The sequence below is a fragment of the Nymphalis io genome, chromosome 25 (genome assembly GCF_905147045.1).
Source record: "Nymphalis io chromosome 25, ilAglIoxx1.1, whole genome shotgun sequence".
Classification (NCBI taxonomy): Eukaryota; Metazoa; Arthropoda; class Insecta; order Lepidoptera; family Nymphalidae; genus Nymphalis; species Nymphalis io.
In genome coordinates this window covers 6,259,679-6,284,117 of record NC_065912.1, presented here as the reverse complement: position 1 = coordinate 6,284,117, position 24,439 = coordinate 6,259,679, and the positions used below count along the sequence as shown (strand labels likewise).

Here is a 24,439-nt window from a genome sequence, read left to right as displayed (position 1 = left end):
CACCCTCACCGCTATGATTCTCTGAGGCCTTCGCAAGAGAACCTTGTTCCGAGCGGTGAGAGCGTCCACCCAGATGGGAGCACCGTACAGAGCCATGGACCGCACAACACCGGCGTATAATCGCCGGCATGGCGTTTCCGGCCCTCCTACATTTGGTAGGAGCCGGCTTAAGGCAGCAGCAGCGTTGATGAGCTTCGGGCCAAGTTGGACAAAATGCTGCCCGAAGCTCCATCTTCCGTCCAGGGTCAGGCCCAGATACTTCATGTGGGCCTGCACCTTAATCACCGTCCCCTGGACGGTGATAAACGCCCCTCGAGGGGGGCCTCGACGTGGACCGTGAAATAAGAGGGCCTCCGTTTTTGAGATGGAGACCCTCAAGCCCAACATTCCTATGCGGTCCACTGTGAGCGACGTACCGACTTCGGCCAGGCGAGCCGCCTCCTGATAATTCCGCCCTGTCGCCGTGATGAGAGTGTCGTCCGCATAGCACAACACCCCCATTCTGGGAAGGACGGATGTCCGCAGGAGCCAGTCGAAGCCAACGTTCCACAGAATTGGGCCGAGAACTGACCCCTGTGGAACGCCACAGCCTACCCGACGCCGGACAAGACGCCCATCGCCCCCCTCCCAGAGGACTACCCGGTCCTGGAGGTATGCCCCCAACAGCCTCCTGAGATAGGAAGGCACCCCGTGGAAAACTTCCAAAAACCAGAACCAACTATGGAAAGAAAAACATTTTATTTGAAGGAGTTCAAATTTATAATAAATTATCAGACTTAATCATTAATAGCAAGAGTTTTCCTATATTCAAAAAACGTGTAATGGAATATGTGCAAAATAATTTATAAGTTAATGTAACCCCTACCTAAACATGTTTGTGTAATATAACTACCCGCAACATTTTATCTCACTGTATATAATTCATAAGGCAGACTTTTAAATGTACCCTCAGGCAAAATTATTGTAATTTCTTATTATAAGTGAACTTTTGTGTTCTTTATGAGAAATAAATAAATGTCTTTAAACCGAAGTCTTCCTTCAGATTCGCTTAAATGTTCGACTTGGCAACGTACAATACCTTCCTACAGTCAGTTACCATAACATACCGAAATCATTCAAAAACCGCAAACTTTATCGCGCCAAAAAAAGTTATCACAGACTAAAAATAACAAAGAACGGCACAAATTATTCACGAATAATGAGGTTACATCACGAAAGTAAGTCCATGGTCAACTTTTTCATAAAAAAAGAAAGTTACGTACGGAATTATATGTACATGACAGAACAGATTATAAAAGATTGGGCTATTATTGACTTTTTTTGAGATTACATATATTTTTTTTATTATATAAACATTATATCAAATACGAAATATTAAAAAAAAAATTGATAAAATTAATGACGTTCTTTATTTTATAATGTAGCAGCATAAATGATATTAAATAGTTAAAAGTGAAATAGTATCCTGTAAATGTTTAGCTGATAATGCCTTGGTTGGTGGGTCGGTTTCTTACCACCATAACGTTGGTTGCACAAACATCTTTTGAAATAAGGCATTCTCAAGAAACATGATTTATATACGTACAGGCATAATAAAAAGAATGAGTGCTGCTTATGTATATTTTATAATCATAATCATTTCTTAAAATAAAAACTGTTCTCTTTAAAAATAGTTAACACATCCGATGTATTGTTTAAACATTGCATCGGGTTTTGGAACCTTCTCGAAGATTTTCCATATCTTGTCGACATTATAGTACTCCAGACTAGTTACCAAATAACGATGAAATTATAGATCTAGGAATCAATTTTGAGTATTTTTTCACATCTGTAAATCTTTCGTTCGTTTTTTAAATTACAATCACATTACAGAACTTTCTCATTCTGATAGCACTTTAACTATTTCGATTTCAAAGAACGCCCTTTTTGTCGGCTTCTAATCATTCGAAACGTTTCTCGTGAAGGTGTCCCTTTGTTTAGTCGTATACTTTCTAACACGAGGGTCAAGGACCTTCTTCGAATGACTAAGAAAAAAACGAGATCCAAATATGATACAGAAATGTTCTTTATTTGTTTACCGTAATTCTCTTATAACTTGAATTGAATAGACTAATAAAATTAAAAATATGTTGTTTTGGCACGATAAATGCCGACGAAAAAACTATACTTTTTATGAACGAATACAGGGAATCTAATTGCCTGAACTATCAAGCTATGTGCTGCTATTTGAATGAATTTTGACGGCAAAAATCTAATAACGAGGTCTGAACGAGGTAGATGCAAACCATTCCTCACCATCAGTGGGCTAAAGATTAAAACTAAATTTTTGAATTTAAGCTGAATAATTCAAACGAAATCCGCAGCACAAAAATATGGAGTACTCGTATGCTAGTAATCAAAGTGTAAATTAAAAAAAAATTATACACACATATATATATATATATATATATACGAATTTGTGATATTACATTTTGATATTCAATTAAGGATTATAATCTTTGCATACTTGATATAGTTGAGAAATATATTATGAATAAAGTATATTATTTTATACTTCAAGGAATCGAGGGATCTACAATTCTTATCCGGACAGGTTACAAACTATTAACCTATAAACACTGGATAATATTTGATCAACCCAATCCGCAATTGGTAATTGGTAAGCATGACAAATATTGTCATATTTTCTCCTGTAGTTACTTTGCCCCAGACAAAAATCTGAGATGGCCCAAAGTTTAAAACAACTGAGCCTTAATTGAAGATTGTGGACTCAAATCCGAATTAGCGCTACTGAATTTACAAGTTCTTCGTTTTTGTTATTGGAGGAATAAGCTCCTAATTCTCTTCAAACCTAAGGAGAACGCAATAGAAGCGTCACTTGATAGTAAAATAACTTCTAAGTCAATCGTAACTACTGACTCCCTACCACAATCAGAGTCTACTTGTCGAATGTGTGAAACCGCAATAGTTTTCTATTTCTTATATTTCAAGTAAATAAATCCTCTGGTCAAGTTAAAAATACAACAAACCACACAACAACAATGCAATTATGCTTTTACATGTCTCATTTTTACAGATTCTTGTCTTTTTTTCAATTTATAATTGGTGACGAGCGGGCAAATGGAGGCAAATGGATGGATGTAATAATGCGATAGCCTTGGAAACCACCATGTTATGTCCCATGTGTAGTTACCCTGACACCCTTCAAACTGAAACACAAAAATACTAAGTATTGTTATATGGCGGTAAATTATACCAGAACCCAAAAGTTGGCAATGCTGACACTCCCGTGTCTCTGACAGCTCGTAAGCTGTACTTACGCCTGAACTCAGCCAGTTGTGTCGTATTTGTTGTCCATCGTATTATGTTTGTGAGTAGTAAACATTTATGTAATATACGGGACTAGTTAGAGCATAGCTACCAGAACGGCCACCATGACCGAAATCGGTCAGGGGCACATTTACATCACAAACATGTTCTTATAATCAGGACGATTTAGTATAATTTGTAACCATTGAAGGGATTTAATACTTTCATTCAAACTATAATTTATAACCATAAGATGACGGTTCAGAAACATTGATGACTGTAATTACTGTTTGACCATAAAAATATCAAGGCTTTCTCTCATCGTTCAAAGACCCAAATATCAGCCAAAAAAACATCAAAATAAAATACTAGCCACATGACTTTAACATATATGCTTAAATTATTTAACTGTGTCTTTGCTTTTGTAACTAGCAATATGGCTACTTAATAGGATGCTTTCTGTCCAAGATCCAGTTTTTGTTTTATTTGAAATAGGTAGAAAGACTATATAATGGACCATCTAATGGTAAGTCACCACCGCATATTGACATTAGCAACGTAAGAAATATTAATCATCCCTTACCAATCGTCACCATCCTTAGGAACTATAATCTGTGCCTTGTGCCTTCAACTCTTAAAAAAATAACTGCCTATTTTGGAAGTATCGCGGGTACATTGGGTAAAATAGAGGAAACATGTGTGTGCTCCTTGAGGATTCTATATCAATAGCTGCACATAACCACTGCGCTTAAAGATGTTTCAGAACAATTTAGAGAGTTAAAGTTATACGTATGGTTTATTACCATATATAATAAACCAATCAATTCGGCGCGCTTATTGACACAATGCTTGTAAAATTTATAAATGGTAAATGAATTTATGGACTTTCAATAATAACTACACTCTAACACAATATCCAATAAAAAGAAACATGTTCATATAATTTAATGATAAATAAATACCGTCATCTATACTAAACCCACTTAGTACTCTTAGGCTCTATAATTAGGAGTCTTTTCAAATAACTCATATTATTAAAACTATAGAACACAAATAACAAACTTTATATGTATTTTGTTTCATAAATATGCCGTTTCATTTTACGATCACACTAATTTTCAAACTTTCAATTTTTTACACGTACTCGTAAATGTGGTTACTGTGACTTATTCAAACTCGTAAAAGGAACTTATACGTTTTTATGATGATTTGCAAAGTAATACATTTATAAAAGCATACTGATAAATTAAAAAAAAAAAATCTTTATTTGTTTTTTCTGTTACAGTTGTATATTACAGATAAGAGGCCTGCCAAACTATTTCTTCCAGTTACTCAGGGGTACCATTTTCAATCCCTCAGTGTTAGAGCTAATATCGTTGAGCGTTCCTGACAAATACACTTGCGCTCGTCGACACAAGCTATTTGCGATGCCCGGCTGTCGATTGGTACTGGTGAGCGAGTACGTTTGATACGCGCGTTGACTTTGCTCAATGGTGTCCTGGCCTGGAATCCAAGCCTTGACTTATTTAACTCACCACCTGCTGTATTTCTCAAAACGGCAGTGGAATACATACAAACTGTATTAAGTAAGTGAGTAAACGCTTTAGGTTCAATCTGTAATGTTTATTTATATTTTGTAAATAAAGAAATAAAGAGAAAATTATAAAATATAAATCCATTACAGTACAGTTGTTTATATAAGTTTGCAGTTAGTCTATAAAGTTTTTTGATATATGTGTTATATAGCGCTTAACAAAAACACGGATTGTGACAATATATAATAATTGTATGTAATAATAAAACATACGATTATTATTTATATATGGATGACAGACTACTGGGGTTAGCGCCTAGCAATTTTGCATACGAGTTTATTTTACATTGTAGGTTTACATTGTAGGTCACGAAGGAGGGATTTTTGAAAATGTAACCCCTAAGTTAGTAAAAACGAATATTGGTATGAAAATCCTTTTTTTTGAAGAAAGAGCTGTGTATATTGCTATTTAACATTTCTCAATTACAACGTGAGCTATATTTATTTGGGAAGACAAATTATGATTGTCATTAATAAATAACAATAATTAAGTCTAAGAAATACCACTGCTGAAAAAATATGTCCACACATATGGAGAAAGCTTGTTGCTTATTCCAACACGGTGCTCCGATTCGAATTGGTAAGAGTGACAGAATTTTATCCTATATATTATATTTATATTTATAATATCATGGATGTTTTCCAACGACGTCATCTTCACAGCCAAACGAGAAATACATTTTTTTTTTGTTTTAGGCGAACGGGCAATTGGGCCACCTGATGTAAAGTGGTCACCGTCCATAGACATTGACAATGTAAGAAATATTAAGCATTCATTACATCGCCAATGCACTACCAACCTTGGGATCGAAAATTTTATATCCTTCGTGCCTGTAGTTACATTGGCTTACTCATTCGTCTAACGGGAACGCAACAATACTAAGTATTGCTGTTTTACAGTAGAACATCTGATGATTGGGTGGTACCTACCCAGACGGTTTTGCACAAAACCCTACCACCTAGAAAAACGTTGGCCCGGGCTTAGGCGACGACATTTAATAAAAATTGCATTTCAGCTCTTATCTAAATAATAATTAATAATTCGTGGAAATCCTAAAAAACGCCAAGTTGACAGAGTTGCTACTTTTTAAAAAATCCCTACCTATAATATGTTATAGAATAATTGTTATGAAGCAGATTGGAACGGATTTTAAACAACCAACTGATCCATTACCTAGAAGATCACTGTCTAATTAATGATCGTCAGTACGGGTTTCGACCAAAACGGTCCATAGGTGATCTTCTAGCGTACGTAACGCACCTCTGGGGTGAAGCTATCGACAAGCATGGAGAATCGTTGGCTGTCAGCCTCGATATCTCCAAGGCTTTCGACAGGGTCTGGCACAGAAGTCTTCTCTCCAAGCTACCGGCATATGGTCTGCCTGCTCAGCTATGCACCTGGATTGCCAGCTTCCTACACAAGCGTAGCCTTCGTGTTTTAGTAGATGGTTGCGCTTCACAATTCTATGTAGTGAATGCTGGCGTCCCCCAGGGATCTGTGCTATCTCCCACACTCTTTCTTTTGCATATCAATGATATGCTCTCTCTTGGGAACATACATTGCTATGCAGATGATAGTACAGTGCATGGTGGATACCACGGACGCGCAGTGGCTGGGCGGGCGGAAACTGAGGAGAGGCGGGAGAATCTTGTTATTGAACTCGATAGGACATTAGAGCTCATCGCCAAATGGGGTTCTGATAATCTTGTTGAGTTTAATGCCAAGAAAACACAGGTGTGCGCTCTCACAGCAAAAAGTCTCCATTTTACCCTCATCCCTCCCTCTGTGGCACACCGCTGATGATACAAAGCAAAATCGCCATGCTGGGGATGGACGTTCGCTGCGACCTTAGTCCAAGGGATTACATCGAGGCTATTATAAAAACAGCTTCACGAAAACTCGGAGTTCTGAACAAGGTGCGGCGTTTTTTCACGCCACAACAACTGTGCCTGTTATACAAAACACAGGTACGGTCTTGCGTTGAATATTGCTCGCACCTTTGGGATGGCTCCGCTAAGTACCTAATGGAGGCCTTGGACCGGTTGCAGCGACGTGCAGTACGCATTATTGGCGACGTAAAGGTCACAAACACCCTTGAACCTTTACAATTGCGTCGCGAGATAGCAGCACTGAGCGCTTTCTATCGTCTGTATCACGGCGAGTGCTCTGAGGAATTATTCTCTCTAATTCCTGCTTCTCCCTTCCTTCTTAAGTCCACGCGAGCTGGTTCTCGATGTCACCGCCTAACTGTGACATCAATTCCATCGCGCACAAAGAAATTTGGCAACTCCTTTCTTTGTCGCACTACCAAAGAATGGAATTCCTTACCAGCTCACATGTTCCCCTCCTCTTACAACCCGGGTTCCTTCAAACGAGGCGTGAAGAGGCATCTTGCGGGCCGGCAAGGCGGGGACGGCTAGTACAGAACATTCTTCCCGACTGTACTGGCCGTCGTCGCGTTTGGACTCTACTACCACTTACCATCAGGTGGAGTAGAGTCATTTGCCATCCCGGGGCATATAAAAAAAAAAAAAAAATATTGGGTGTGCAAAATATAAATTTGGCTTTATATACTTGAGTTAAATAATATCATATATTTACTCAAACGTGTCATATACAAAATATATTATATAATAAAAAATGACAAGAGAAAACTAATTATACAATCCATTATGTTTTAAAAATGTTTTTTTTTTTATAGATTTACACATTTTGAAATGATATCTAACATATGAGATAATTTATAGATATCTTAGGAGTGGTTTTGAAATTTAATTTTACTTTTAATTTATACAAAAAAAAGCATCAAAAAACTGTAAGTGATAACCTGCATGAATATGCCGTGACAAATTTAATTAAATTATACCTTTAAGAGAAGCTTTTGCAGAATCATTGTCATTTTATATAATAAGAGAAATCACTGAACAATTTTGTTAATAAAAGTCGAAGAATCATTTCTGAACAGTTTAATTCATATCATTAATGAATAGGTCAAATGATTAGCACGAAGATAATACAAAGATTTTATAAAATGTATCATATTTATTTACATTGCTTTGCGTTCGAGAATAAAGTATATAATATATATAATAATGAGATCTATAGAGAAATATATAATGTAAATAATACTATATAAATATACATATATATTTGGTTGGGTAATACTTTTCATTTTATATTGATAAACTAAATAAATGCAATATTTATTTACATATGTACATTATAATATATAAAAATTATAATTATATATCAAACAGTTTCAAAATTATTTATGTAATATATTATTGAATATATAAATTTGAATAAATACTACATATATATTTTTTATATTAATATGCCCATGATATGTACATTATTTTAACTAGTAATAATATTTATAGAATATTATTAATTTATATTAATTTTAAAGCAAATTCCAAAGACTCGCTCTACATATATATTACTTACATAAAATATTTACATACATATAAATATGTCTACTGAATACATACAAGTACTAGTATGCTGAGGTATTAAATATTTGAAAAAAAATAAATTAAAATCCCATTTCTTCAATTGCAAAATCATGATCCGTTGCGAGCCTAGGTCATAAATAAAATCATTCCTTTTATAAATAAATAAATAATAAATTATATTTTCCAAATAATATGTATTGTACTTAGCATAAAATTAATTTCATTAGATGTTTTCATTATAATTGGAAAATGCTATAGCACCATTTATAATCTGTTACATTTTAAATGATACCTACTAAAAAGTCCTATTTTACCTTCGTAAATAAAACCATCCCTTTCCTTCACTATATATTAAATAAGGAAAGAGAACCTAAAACGTCAATTTGTTGCGTATATTTGAGGTCTTTTTTATGTAACGATTGTAAAGAAGGACCTTTTTTCTAATGTTGGCGGGTCTGTGTACTATAAATAACCTATAACCGTGTATAATAAGTTAATTTCGTTTAATTATATACTGGTGGGTTCGGTTATTTTATTGGGTGTAAGCGTTGTATGCAAGGTCGTGGGCACTTTCAAGGGACCTGAAATAATAAATAAAATAATTAGTAAGTAATATATAAAATATTTTACATAATATAATTACTATGTGCTTATATATGAAAACAATCTTAGCGATTATGCCAGCATTTAAAGTTTCATTACAAACGTTGTATTGTATTGCGTATCCTATCAAAATATTTTTAAAAATTTGAATAAAGAAGAAAACTTTATTAACTTATGACGTCAAAACTTTACAATAACCGAAACACATAACTAGACAAGTTATGTCCCTTCCCTGAGTTGTTTATTTTAATCGGTTTATCGGTTTTGTTGTAAAAATGCCACAAATATATACTTGTACATTCGCATACATAATAATTATTTAATTTAGGAAGAAGAAATATATGAACTACCTGCTCCACCCAGCTCCTCCATGACCAGCTGAGACCACTACTTCATGAGCTTCACCAGTTCCATTAGATGATAGCAATTTCTTCAGACCAATGATACCAGCCAGGACTAGAGCCAGTTTAGACACGATCAAAGCCTTGCCAGCTAATAACGCGAGGGCCCCAAATGCCAAGGGGACCAACATACCCCCGATCAGCAGGGGGATGGCGAGGAGGGGGGCCAACTTCTTCCTCCTTCCACGGTCTTCAGCGAATGCGCGCTGCAGATCCGAACCGGTTGGGAATTGAACCTGGAAAATAGATAATATATAATTTGTAGATCATTTCAATGCTTATAATTTTGTTAAAATTCTTAAATTATTTAAAAGAACAAATGGTCAACGTTCAACAAAAATACACCCAAAGTGAGACAAAAAATGAAAGATCTAACACATATGTTTTGAACTAATAACTAGCTTCAAATAACAACCGTAAAAAATTTATCAAATATTAAATTAAATATTTTATTATAATATGAAAGAATTCAAAAAAAGAACTTGAACATTTATTCGAGTTCTATTTAAAAACTATAGGATCCGAAAAAAATTGATTATAGACCCCAAAGAAAATAATTCTCTCATCCGACATGGATATATTGATGATATTGAATATAGAAAATTAAAATCGTGACACTGTTAATCTGTTAATCATATCTAATTAGCAAAAGAAACCGTAGCCAAGTAAGAATACTTAATTGAGTGTGTCAGGGAAAAAAGCAAAAATGAATTAATTGCAAGCAATTATATGTGATCGTGAAAGCAGTCACGGTGCGTCGACGCATGGTATGTGCGAAATGTTTCGTGTTTAATGACCATTTTCTAATGTTTATGTGAATTGTTCTTACCGGAAATCAGCCAAGGAGGTTTTACTGGTAATAAATCGATATTCAAAATAATTATATTTCTTTATACAGACATCCGTGAAATTACTACAATTAAATCGTTTCTTAATTACTTTTTTGCTCAATTCTATTAGGTATACGACAATTTTCTGATATCGGTGGCACATTCTACGAAAACTATGGACGGAGTTATATACTTATTCCACAAAATCAGGATTACATAATATACGATATACAAATCAAATAGAATTAAAAATGATTCTAATCACTAACGGTTATTATACACATGTGCGTTGCTTATTTGAACACTGATCTATCTCTGTCTGTCATCATTGATTTGACATTCGAAAGAAGAAGACATAGCATTGTTTAACTCATCTCCTAAACAACATCAATAAGTAAAACCTAAATTGTTAAATAGCCCTTGGAACAGATTTGACACTGACAACTGTCATCCGCCATATTTGATCATAGCGACGTCATATATCCCAATACAATAAGAAACGCTGTAAAACTCATTAATACGGGGTTAATGCCCGATCATCCTTGACTTTGTTACAGTCGAGTGAAAAACTATCATATCTAACGTACTTTACATTATATAACTATCCAAGGTCATTTATCACGTAATTGATTAACTGTTGATCTTTATAGGTTTAATGTTTAAAACGCATGAAGAATACTAATCATTTGATACCGTAACTAATAAACTGACATTAACCTTGATATTATTATGTAAGTGTTACGCGAAGTGCACATTTATTCCTTACTAATATTTTGTCGGTACTAATAAGTATCTATTTATTTATTTAAGGTTTGTTGAGCTTGTGAAATTAGTTTTGTCTGATTACGTTTTGTTAATGCTACGTAGGTGCTATCCGATTTATATTATTCTCATTGAGTTAAAATTTTCTTTAAACTATTATTATTTTTATATGATTTTCAGATGTTTTGGTATGAAGGTACTTGTGATACTTGTGGTACTTGTGAATCGCACAACTAAAATTCTATAATAGTCAAATTATAATTTGTCAATAATTATTGTCAGTGTGATTGGTAAAAAGCCAACCAATCAACTAAATCCAATGTCCACGTCAAAGTAATCACTAGCAGTCTGATAAAAAACTTGCTCATCCTTCTTATTGCTATCAATAAAAAATAAAGAACAATGAATTTTTTTTCTTATAAATTTGACGAATGTGTGTTAGTTAGTACATACGCAGAATCTGTGAATATAACACACATACAAATCTAATCGAATGAAAATGACTTATGAGTGAACAAAAGTGTTTTAATTTTTTTAACATAGAAAAATGACTACATATTTTTGTTCTAATGTTCATAAGAAAAGAAAATTTTAGATATAAGGCAAGCTACTGTATTACCGTGAAAAATAAAATAGAAAATTTATATTATACAAAGTAGCGTAAAGTATGAATAAAACATAAAATATGAAAATCGATACACGACCCGAAATGTTGAAAACATTGTAGATAGTTCAACAACATTGATACACAATTTTAATGTGTGTGTTCTTTATATTATTATAATTATTGCAGTGCATGCCGCATATCTCTCTGATATTTTCACGACTGACTTCTATGACAAATTTCGAGTTATCGATATTTCTTGCTTATCGATGGCGACGACATAAAGAGCCTTTTAATCCACTTCATAAAGAAGCTGTTATATATGTGTTTTTTCGTTATGAAAACCACGCAATAGTGATAAACATTATTAAATGTTAAATGTATAAAATCCTAATGAACGCAATGAAAGAGTGTTTTAGAAATCTTGTCAATAGGTTGCCAATCTCGTTACGATTGGAAATAGCAATTAAACCAGTAGAGAAACCGAGCCCAAAGAGATCAACTTGAATTATCTTAAGTAAATATATCCATTCTTTTGTATTCAAAGAATCACCTGTCTTCTAACACCTTCATATTGATGCCAATATGATTACAATAGGTACATAATAAAATATTTTCCAAATTTAAAAATAAACGTTTTTTTTCTTAAAATTTAATAACAGTTTTAATGAAAATAACTGTTCTTAGAAGAGTCGTTACAGGCTTAAAACAAATTAAGTCGTCTCTGAAACGATTATTTGAAGATGCTAGTTCTTGTTATTGATGAAATAAATGTTTTTATCACATCGTAGAAAAAAATATTTTTAATGCAAGTTATAAAGTGTTTCGTAAAAGAAAAGTTCCCAAGTTTCCAAGAGGGTGGAGTATTAGTTTAGTCATGATACAAGAATTTGAAATAAACGTCTAAGGCATGACACTGTACTAAGATTTAGTATATTTTTGGAGCTACCATTAAAACATGGTCATTTACCTGGATGGTATGAGTTTGCATGAATCCAACGATTTTGTCCAAGATAAGGTTGTCCAATGAGCTCTCGTCAAGACCTCTCGGAATCGCTTCTTCAACTTCCACATTTTTGGCTGTCTCGTGGTTTTTGGTTATCTTAACGCCGCTTAGAATGGAAATTTCGTCGCTCTTCGATATCCTATTCAAAGACTTGGCTAATTTAATTTTAAGACAGTTCGCAATGTCGCCACCACTGCAATCTCTATATGTTTCGTATGCGACTTTAAGGTCTCCCAAAACAGTGTCGTCTGAACTCCTCGCTTCTTCAACTTTGTTGTGGTTTGTGGTTGCAGTTCTTGCACTTACGGCTACTGCCAAGGTCAATACGAGGAGATAATTAGGCACCATTTTGACGTCGTTCGCACGTTCGTGGTGGATTGGGCACTGTGTTTAAAACTAGAACAGTGTTACCGTTTATATGCGCTTAGTTTCACGGTACAGCGGTGTTACTAAGAGGGATGCATCGATGCATTTATGCAGTTTATTGTACAGTCAACCAAGATTTATTAGAATTTAATAGATGTATATGTATATAGCAACACTTCTTTAAGTTGTCATTTAATATTTCATCTTGTAAAACTAGTTATCATCAGACAATTATATTCTAAAAGTTCGGAAAATATGTTTGCTTTCTCGATCTCTTGCCAGTTTTCTAAGGATTTTTTTCTAATTTTGTTGCTGATTTATTTTTACCTTTAGAAATATCTTTTTTCGATTTATATCCAAAAATAATAGCCATAAAACGGCAACTGTTCATCACTAATTGTCATATGAATTACAGGACTTAATGGAATTACTTGAACAGATATATAAAGTTTTGTAATATGGTATACAATCAACAGGTCAAATGATTTATGTTTTTCTTTCTATCATTGTACATAAGGTGTCTACTTGAGACGTAAGAACATGGTGTATCACTTACACCGATGAAAAGTCTCTGTAGCTAATAATTATCTCAATTTTTCATACTTAAACATTATATTTAAGACTTTTATTTGAATTACGATCGATCACACGTTTAAAGGCATAACTGAGCATATAATATAAGTGAATTAATAAAACAGTATTACAAAAGGATCATTTGCCTTTTAAAATGAAAAGCAACATATACCTTAATTATAAATGTTGATTTGTGGGTGATTAGGTAAACAATGCTGTGTATTTTTCTTCTAATATCAAATAATGAAAGAAATCAGTGTTCACCTTAGCAACGTTTATAGATAAGGATGTATATTCACAACATTATTTTTTTTTGAAAAAAATTAAAAAGTCTATGGACGCTTTCGTCTTTGGACTTAGTACTTAGCTACTGACATATTTACCCTTCTACAAATAATCAGCCGAGGTGGCCCAGTAGCTAGAACACATGGACCTTAACCGAAGAGTGCGGGAACGAACCACTAAGTTATCATGGGCTTTGTTTTTGTTCATAATATATTTCCTATTCACAAATGAAGGAAGAAACCTGCACGAGTCGAATTTTACTTAAAATTTACCACAAGTGTATCCAAAATCCTTCAATGTAGTGGTTATTCCACTTCAATTCTTGTGGTCAAGAGATGAGTCATTTTCCCAGCAAGGGTTTAAAGGCTGGTACTATTAAACTAAATAATAATTATAAGAATCAAACTATCGTGTAACGATAACATATTATAACACTAACTTGTTTTCAAAGGAGACAAACACAAGTTTAATGGAGAACAATAAAGCTAGCATCTTTTAAACCGATAATAATAGTAATTTTTTAGAGGAAACTATATTTAAAATAAGACCAAAAAGTTGTATATTCGAATTTATTCATAATTATTTTTAAAAAAACCATGGTCCTTAGACATGGACCTTATAGCAGTTCAGTTTAGACATCAGGCTTTTTTGGCATTTTGGCATTCATTGGCAACGTTACCTTATATTTACATTATGTTGAATTTCAAATGTTTTTTTTTTGTTAGATAGTTCTCTTTAATTAAATAAGTCAATTTTATTTAATCTCCTTTTAAACGATTACCGCAATGACGTAGAATATATAAATAATATGTGATTCATATATTGGAGATATAATGTCAAATACATTGGGTCAGATTCCCATTGTTTTAGATATTAAAAGCTTTTCATTTTTTACAGTAATTTATTTATAGTAAATAATTTAGTTCCAATTTTGTTATTTAATTTATAAGTTCTCTCGGTTGTTAACGGCTGTTTTATTTGTCTAAACTGAATTGTAATAAGGTGTTCAAAGGCATTTATTTCCATCAAGTTGTATTTGCTTTTAAATAATTTTGCATTACTCTGTACAAGTTTCAATTTTATATAATAAGTTCTTTTAGTAATAACTTATGTAAAAATCGCTAGCAAACCAAAATAAAATAAAAAGTACAGACATATCCAAATGTCTATATTTTAATATAATCAGATCATTACAATCATGCTAAAAATATGCTTTTACTATATAAAAACATGCTTTTATTATATAAATGATAAAAGCATATTTTATATACTATAATAGCAATACAAAGTATTGTTGATGACAATAAATTAATTGGTGAAAGAGTGCAACCCAACCAGAAAGGTCTACACTAAACCCTAATATAGGCCCCTGGCTAGAGCCTACGGTTAAGAATACTTCTTTATGTATATTTTGTCTTCGATGTTTAAAAATAAATTATATATACCACCATCACTATGGTATAGTAAGTAAGTAAGTAGGTAATTTGATGATCATTCCACCACGCTATTCCAATTCGGATTGGTGGAAACACACGAGAAATTTATCAAACTCACGTTTCCTCACGATGTTTTCCATCATAACCGAGTACGAGATTAATTATAAAAAACAAATTAAGTAACTTTGAATTGGAAACCTTCAATAAAAATTTTCGTGTAGTGGGTTATCTCAGTTCCAAAAATAATATAAGCAAAAAGATAAGCAGGATTCACATCTTCTCCGTTAAACATTTAGTTGCTTCATCAGAGTTATTTGAAGAAATTACTCGGCTATTAAGCGAATCTGATTAATGTGTTAATAAAGGCATGCTCTGGGGGCGTTTATTGATTCGAATTAATCACGTTTTGATCTCGCAAACGCTTCTTACAATAAGTCCACAACATCGTCATTGCTACTTACAAAATAAAACCAATTATAATTATTATATAATATAAAATATTGGTTTGTATGTTTGAGTGTATAATTCTACACAACTGTTTAACCAATTACCATTAATATTGGTGATGTATTTTTTATGGAGAATGTTTTATACTTTGTTAAAACTCGCCGCTCGATGGCATTGCAAATCAATTTCTAGACCGTACAACCGATCGCAGTGACAATTGTTCGATTAATATTTCCTATAGTGCCAAAGTCTATTGGTGGTGGTGACCACTTACCATCAGATGGCACATTTGCCTGTCCGCCTATATTATAAAAAAATACATGTATTATAAATTTTGTAACTAATGTTTTTTATATATTTTTATTTATTCATTACATAGAATATAATATACATAGTATGGTACATACGTCTGTAACGCACATGTATGTACTTAGCGTGATGGCAGATGTGACCATTTGGTATTAGCAAGTAACTGCATGAAAAAACACTATTTATGATAATGACGCTTATGTGTAGTTGAAATTCGCATTATAATTTTCTTTCTATCGTATGTATGCAAATAAGTTACGAAACGCTGACCAAGCCTTGCATTCTAAGATAATGTTTACTATACTTGTTTTAATTAAGTAACTAATGGTCCGTTATTGTCCTGCTGAGTTAAACTGTTCTTAAAGAAATCTGAAAAATAAAGAAGATTTTTAATTTTACAAGATAATAGAATATCTCCACGAAATTCTATTGACTTATTCGTAGGTTATCCTTCAAAGGTAAAGAGTAAAGTCACAGTTACAATTCAAATTACGTTTTTTTTTTATTTAAGTTATTATATTTGTTTGTATAAATATTAAAAAATATGTGTGTGCTTTCCTAGTTAGAGGGGTGTACGCATTTTTAACTTCCGGCCTCCGGTCTAATACTGAGACTCATAGACAGATAATAATAACTATTTATTTGCCCGACCTAGGATTTGAATGCAGGAACTCGAGGTCTGGGGGCTTGTATCCAGGCACCAGACCAACGAGGCAGTCAAAGCAGTTTTTGTTGTATATATGATCAGTATTAGTATTTAATAATTCAAATACCTGTACTAAAACATTTTTTTTTCTGATATTGATACCAACCCGTGAGCATACATTTAATAATCATCACACATTAATCAAATTACACTAACTAACTAATTAAAAAATAAACAACGACGAAACAAATTTAATGTGACACGAAACAATTAAATAAAATATATTAACGGATAAATTACAGACGAAAACTTTAAAGTCATGTTCGTGATTCGTAGTGATATTCGGTAAGAACTCACATTGTAAATTATTCGTGAAATATTGAAACTTACCGTGATACGCTATTTTGATACGTTTATCTTTTAAATGTTATTATTATTAAAGTCAATTTCGCATATCACCGTCTGACATTTCACGATCATGTTCAAAGGTGAATATCGAGTTTGTTCCTGCTTTATATAACTAAAATAGCATGCTACGTTAAATCGTCTGCTAAAACTTTGCGTATTAGTTACTAGCACAGTGCTTATCAGTACATTTCATTCATTGAGAGATATTAAATGAATAGAAAGCGATAATAAAGATTTCAGATAGGAGTTCAGAGCGATATATGGCTGTGCTCGCAATTGAATGTTTAGTGAATATAGGCTTAAATACATAAAAGGATTTGTCGAATAATCGCCTTAAGAAGCATCTGGAACCAGCGAACTACTGAATTCGCAGTACTAAACGAATGTAAATATATTTTTTATGTATCTGGGACATCAATTCCATCGCGCACAAAGAAATTTGGCAACTCCTTTCTTTGTCGCACTACCAAAAAATGATATTCCTTACCAGCTCACGTGTTCCCCTCCACTTACAACCCGGGTTCCTTCAAACGAAGCGTGAAGAGACATCTTGCGGGCCGGCAAGGCGGTGACGGCTAGTACAGAACATTCTTCCCGACTGTACTGGCCGCCGTCGCGTTTGGACTCTACTACCACTTACCATCAGGTGGAGTAGAGTCATTTGCCATCCCGGACATATAAAAAAAAAAAAAAATTTTTACGGTCAAATGAAACAGGTCAGGAACCAGCTTTATTTATTATTGTTTGTATAACAAAATAAATAATAACAATTTTTATATGCGTTGTCACAATTAGTCTATTTCTACAAGACTATAGATTCGAACATAATGATTTTCACTCACACGCTATTCATACGTTACGTTTAAATTGATTAGGGATCTATTTATAGATGGAGTCCAATTAAATTTATATATTTTTTTTATATTCTTACTAATTTAGACTTATTAGTGAAACATGTATAATACACAAATGTCACTTATTAATTTACCAACGTTTTCGTTACACTTCAAAATATAAAACCAATCAATCTAATATGTGTCTCTTTTATAGCTTACATTGGCTGAATATCTTGTGCTCAACGAGCGTTGATACACGCCTGAAAAAGAAAAAAAAAACTATTTTTTTTTATAAAAAACTTATTAGATACGATTTTATTATTTGCTCGATTAAACTGGGATACTTTGATAATATTCTTGCTAGTATTTTTATTTTAATACCTTCTCCACAAAAAAAAGAGGTGTGGAGGCCTTTAGCCCAGCAGTGGGACATTCATAGGCTGTTACGGATTTTTATTTTAGTTTAATATATACCTACATCTATTCAAATATAAGGGTGATAAATCACCCTTATATTTATATTACAATTTATATTATAAAAGCTGAACAGGTAAAAATAGGGTCTTTTACTAAGTCTAATTTATAACTTTAACGTTATCTATATAAGCATGTATTTACAAAAGAAAAGTATATTTAGTATATCAGTTGTCTGGTTTTCATAGTACAAGCTCTGCTTAGCTTGGGATCATGGTCGTATGTGAATAATGTCCCAGGATATTATATTATATTAACTAAAAATTTTAAACAAAATACTAAATAATAAAAAACTATCTTCTTCTTCTTCTGCCTAGCGTTTTCCCGGCCTAGTGACGCCAGGGTCCGCTTTCCTGCATCTATGCCTTAACTTTGCCCGATCTAAAGCGTCCTCCTTAGTGAGATCGTGCTCTCTCATATCGTCCGTCACAACATCGAGCCAGCGCTTCTTGGGCCTGCCGCGGGATCTAGGGCCTTCGACAACAAGGTCCAGGCATCGGTTCCCGACATCGTCAGGTGGTCTGCAGCTAATATGGCCAAACCAACGCAGACGGCTTTCCTGCAACTTATCCGTTACATCGCAAACGCCAAGGTTACCACGGATGTGCTCGTTACGAATGTGATCTAGTCGCGTAACGCCACACATCCACCGCAGCATCTTCATTTCCGCGACGTGAAGTTGCTGAACGTGTCTCGCGAGAGCTGGCCACGTCTCGCTGCCGTACAATACGACTGGTCGGACGATGCACTTGTACACAAGGCCATTTAATTTCCCTTTAATTTAAATAAAAAACAATATATTAATTTAAACTATAAAAATAATAATGCGTCAGACACTATAAATACTACACACTTAGCATCTTTGAATGATTCTAATTCGTGCGGTGCATCGGTTTTATTTTCACTTAGAGGAAAATTAACAGTTAAAATAGCTTCATTTTTTACGATTTCACATTCATTTTCATAATAATTACTGGACTAACTATATCATTGTCTATGTCGATTTATTGTACTAGTTATCCCGGGTTCGCGCGTGTTTATTTAGTAAGTTAACTCCATGATATTCTTTTAAAGAATGAGAAGTTTATTAAAATATTGAAAAGCTGAAAATTAAGTCCGATAATCAATAAATATCAAAAAATTTGGCCGTAAATAATGAAGAAATAGCTATTTAGATTATTTATAGAGGTTTTTTATTGCTAAAAACAAACCAGGTGATCACAAAAGTACTAAAAAAAATGAAAATCAGGCCAGTCGTTTTATAAGAGTGGCAGAATAGAACAAAAGGTGTTGTGTGTAGGTCTATTATTAATACGATATTTGGTTACTTACAAATATTGTAAACTGATTTTCATTAATATATATATAAAATGAGTAGGTTTAAACTAAACGAAAAAAAAAATATTAAAGGTGGAAAAAATTATTTATCTGAACAGTATAATGTCATTCACACAGTGCGCTTTGAAGTTAGGAATTGAATATAAATACTTATTTAAAAAAAAGTTAAAAAAAATTAATAAATTCCATAAATTTTTATATTTTATAATTTATAAATTTTCATAATATGTTAATCGCATCCATTGACCATCCGCTATTTTTCTAATGTAGTCTGATCATCGGGTGTGTGGTCTAGGCTTTTCGCTTTTCTAAGCCACCACTCCGTGACGACTTTAGTCTACCTGTCTTCCCGTCTGACCAATGTTTGCAATACATATATATATACTTATTATTTCATGTAATAACTTTAATGTCCGTCCAATTTGAAAGTAGAATAATTTATATTATAATATGATATTCGATGTTAATTTTATCGTCGAAAATTTGGAAAACATTTATGACTTTGCATGTTTCGAACAATTTGTTATGTCTATGTTTTTTATTAATAACATAAAACATGTCAGTTATTGACAGGTTTTACGAAACAAAACAAACGAAACAAAAAAAAAAATGAATCGGTTGATAAACAGAGAAGCAAAATGTACTGAGCTGTGGTTGTCTCTGCTTATACCCATTTATATATAGATAGTTCTCTCGCAAGCAATTAACATAGAAATTTCAAAATTACAGGAATATATTATTATAAAGATAGATAGCCCACTTCATACCATAACAAGATAATTCATACATCAGCTAACAACCGTAACGTTTAAGTAAGTAACGCTAGCTAGTTCCGTTCCGTAATGGCCTAGTAATACTAATGGTCTCGACAGGTGTAATGAAACTACGGCCCGCTAAACTATTTCCAATAAAGTCTATTACTAGGGATAATTTAGTTATGATATTTGGTCTTTTTTATAGAATAGGAAGGCGGACGAACATATGGGCCACATGATGGTAAGTGGTCATAAACGCCCATAGATATTGGCATTGTAAGAAATGTTAACCATGGCTTACATAACCAATGCGCCACCAACCTTAGAACTAAGATGTTATGTCCCTTGTGTCTGTAATTACGCTGGTTCACTCATCCTCCAAACCGGAACACAACAATACCAAGTACTGCTGTTTTGCGGAGGAATATCTGGGTGGTACATACCTAAGCGAGCATGCTCAAAGCCAAACCAGTATCTGCTAACAATTTATAAGCAATGATATTTAGCTTAGTTTATTTGGCAAGAATATTCTACTGATTTTTGCGTTAAAATTTGGGTTGAAATAATAGCATGTAAAATAGACTTTCAATTAGTTATTTTTTACTATTATTTACTTTTTCTAAAATAATATAAAATATATATTGTATACTAAATATCATTGCTTATAAATTTTACCCGACAGATTAAGCTTAGTTTTTGAAAATAAATTTGTTATTTGGGATTATAATATTGTATTATTATATTACACAAACAATTTTACTTAACGCTTCGAACGCAAATAAAAATATTACTTCTGTCATATACTTTAACTTTTATGTGTTTTTTTTACAATGCTTGAATTATCTATTATTTCCTTAGAAAAACAAAGAGATACAAAAAACTCAACATTTTACACTAAAAATAATAATATTATTGTTTTTTTTTTACTTCCACGTAATAAATATTAATTTACAATTTCATTACTAATATGGTTTTAAAAGTTTTTATTGTGATAATTTTATTTGATTCGTTTTGTACGTGCTTTTGAAATACACTACTAATTCTAAGATTATTTTAATCTCACGTATCATAATTAAATGATCAGTATGTTTGCTATTTAGAATTAAATTAAGAAAAGTTGAATCAAAGTGTCGGTCAAGAAATTTGTATCACACAAAATGTACATTGTCAAAACTAGTAACTTAGGCACAGACTGACGAATACAGCCAAGTAATTTAATTATAACATTAATCCATCGTCGTTCACTACTAGGTACAGGCGTCTCCCGAGACACGCCCCCGACACTAACACTGACTCCAATCATTAAGCTATCGTTCACCACCAGACTTACTGATTATTATCACCAGCTATATCGTATGCCACCGCTTTATCTAAGGACTAGTAATAATATTTTGCGGAACATGTTACTATAAAATACGACCCCTTCACCAAAATATTTCGTAACCCCTGATCCATATTGTAGGTTGAATTAATTATGTGTCGTGAATTAATTTTTTATATCTTGCGATTTGACTTAGACAAGATCCGCCATTGATTTCAATTAAAAATAAAAGGTAATAATTATTTTAATCTCAAACAGTTGGTTCTTCATAAGTCTTGGATTTAATGGTAGAAAAGTGAACTTGGAAAATTTTTTTGTTAAGGAGGCCCCATTAGCAACAGACATGGTATTGCATATTATTTTAATTTATTTCACTTCTTCATCATGAATGGGTTTGGGAAGTTGGAATGGGTTGGTCGTATGTAAAGGACCTATTGTCGTTTAAAAATACGAGTTCTAGAGTGAAGACTCAGCAAACGCAAGGTAGGACGTCGTCTCCATGTCCGAAGACATGTCGTTGTTGAAAATGCGGAACCGAGAGGTCAATGTCCAGCAAAGAACTGTTTTATTTTAAATATATTTATTTATAAATACTACTAAGGGCTTATATAAACATTACTTAGCTTTTACTTAAATACTGCGTTCGCTCTTTTTGTCATTATTGATTTGACACTCGAAAGAAGAAGATATAGCATAGTTTAACTAATCAATTACTAAAAGACTATTATAAGTAAGGCCGTAAGTGTCCAGACTGGTAGTCAGTATATATTAGTTTTATATTTCGTGTGGTACATATGCACGATTCCGGAACAAATGGCATGACATGTCTGAATGAACTTGTCCGAATTATTAATGTTTATTAAGGCGACGACGATGGTTGAGCATAGAAAAATATATACTGATAAATTACTAAAAATTTTTTTTTTAATGAAAAAAATTTACTAAACCAATATACATAAAACTTATAACAGAAGATGCAGCGAGTTTTCGAAAAGGTTTTAGTATTTTTATCATATAAGTAACTGCGCGTCGCAATTTCACCTGTTTCGCATTTAGATTATTGACGTGAAAAGTATGACAATGTTCTTGTTATATAATAATTAAAAAAGCAATTGAAAGTTTATAGTTTAATTGAAAGTCAATTATAGACTCAGTAAGAGGAAATGGTTAACTTGGTTTGAGCGTGTAGTTTAGATTTCGAGATTTAGTAACACCGAATAAAAGGTAGATTGTGTGAAATACTCATCCACTCTCACACCCACGCTCACAGTCACTGAGTGTGGAAGACGAGGACACAGAGAATGTACCGACCCCAAGTTAATTGGGATAACGTAAAGGGGATGAATCTAAGAAACTATTATTTATTCATTACAAGCTAATACACGACACTCAATGCCTGTTTATATTTTTAGTAAACTATTATTTATCATTACAATAAACTGACAATATCAAAACGCACTACAAATATGAATGAATGACGCACGCCATACATATTTACACAACGCAAGTTTCTATACGGATGTCTATAATAAAGTTGGGTAATTAATTTGAAAGTGCCATAAGAATCTCATGCAAACGAAAACCAGTTATGTGTATTTTATGACCAAATACAGCTAGCAAAAGAGCTGTTCTTTTTATTAGACTTTATGCTTATTATAGTAAAGATCAAAAACGTTTTGTCGACCACCGTACATATTTGCATGAATGAATGATAACAACTTCCTGTACCAAATTTTCGATTGGCTTAGTGAAAGGACTGAGATTCAAGTTATCATAGAGTTTTGAGTTTTGATAAATGATTGATTGAATGATTTAAGGTGTATGATAGTGACACATTATAATATATAACTGGCGGTAGGGCTTTGTGCAATCTCATCTGGGGAATTACCATCCACTTATCAGATATTCTACCGCAAAACATCTACTTGGTATTGTTGTGTTCCGGTTTGAATGGTGAGTGAGCTAGTGTAATTACAGGCATAAGGGACTTAACATCTTAGTTCCCAACGTTGGTGGCCTCAATAAATGTGGTTGGTCTCAATAAATGGGCTATCTAACGCAAAAATATTCTTGCATATCCAGCGTTAATCATAATCTCTTCAATTAGACATTCTCTCAAATAGACAAACCAACTCTTCACCTCAGTAATATAACCGTAGAAAAATGCTAAAAGTATGTCTAGTTACGCGACTTAATGTCTGTTATTAATAATTTAGATTACCAATTTTTAAACTCATATTTCATAATATTGCTAATAAAATATTTAATTACTAACTTGCTTATGAATGAAACAAATCTTAATTACAATCAAATGTTGACGTAAATATTTGTTAATTTTTTGTCAAACATCTAATAGCTTTTTAATGATTGATAAACGATATAAGATATATTTTAAAGATAAAAATTACACTTTTAAAATTATAGGAAATTGCCTTTAATCATATTTCAGTACCTCACCTTAACTTACATAATGAACATAAATGATTCCAAATGGCATGTTACAAATAAAATCAATCGAATAGAAAAGTTTGAAGAACGTAATGCGGAAATATTGCATATTTCTGAAGTCCACACGCTATTTCCTTTTGTTTGATATCGATGTATTTTTTTCATTTCCTTAAGTTCTTATCAATTTCCTTTCTTAAAATATCGGAAATGATTGCATGTATATTTTACTTGA

The 24,439-nt window shown here is 32.8% G+C and overlaps 1 protein-coding gene across 1 annotated transcript; it reads right to left on the bottom strand.

Annotated features, from left to right (window-relative positions):
* Positions 1-8,891: 8,891 nt before the first annotated feature.
* On the bottom strand, positions 8,892-12,913 carry LOC126778051 (uncharacterized). The gene is made up of 3 exons (XM_050501398.1): positions 12,530-12,913; positions 9,313-9,599; positions 8,892-8,940 (listed from the first exon to the last, which is right to left on the bottom strand). Exons 1-3 carry the CDS (start codon positions 12,911-12,913, stop codon positions 8,892-8,894), a joined length of 720 nt encoding a protein of 239 aa, XP_050357355.1.
* Positions 12,914-24,439: the final 11,526 nt, after the last annotated feature.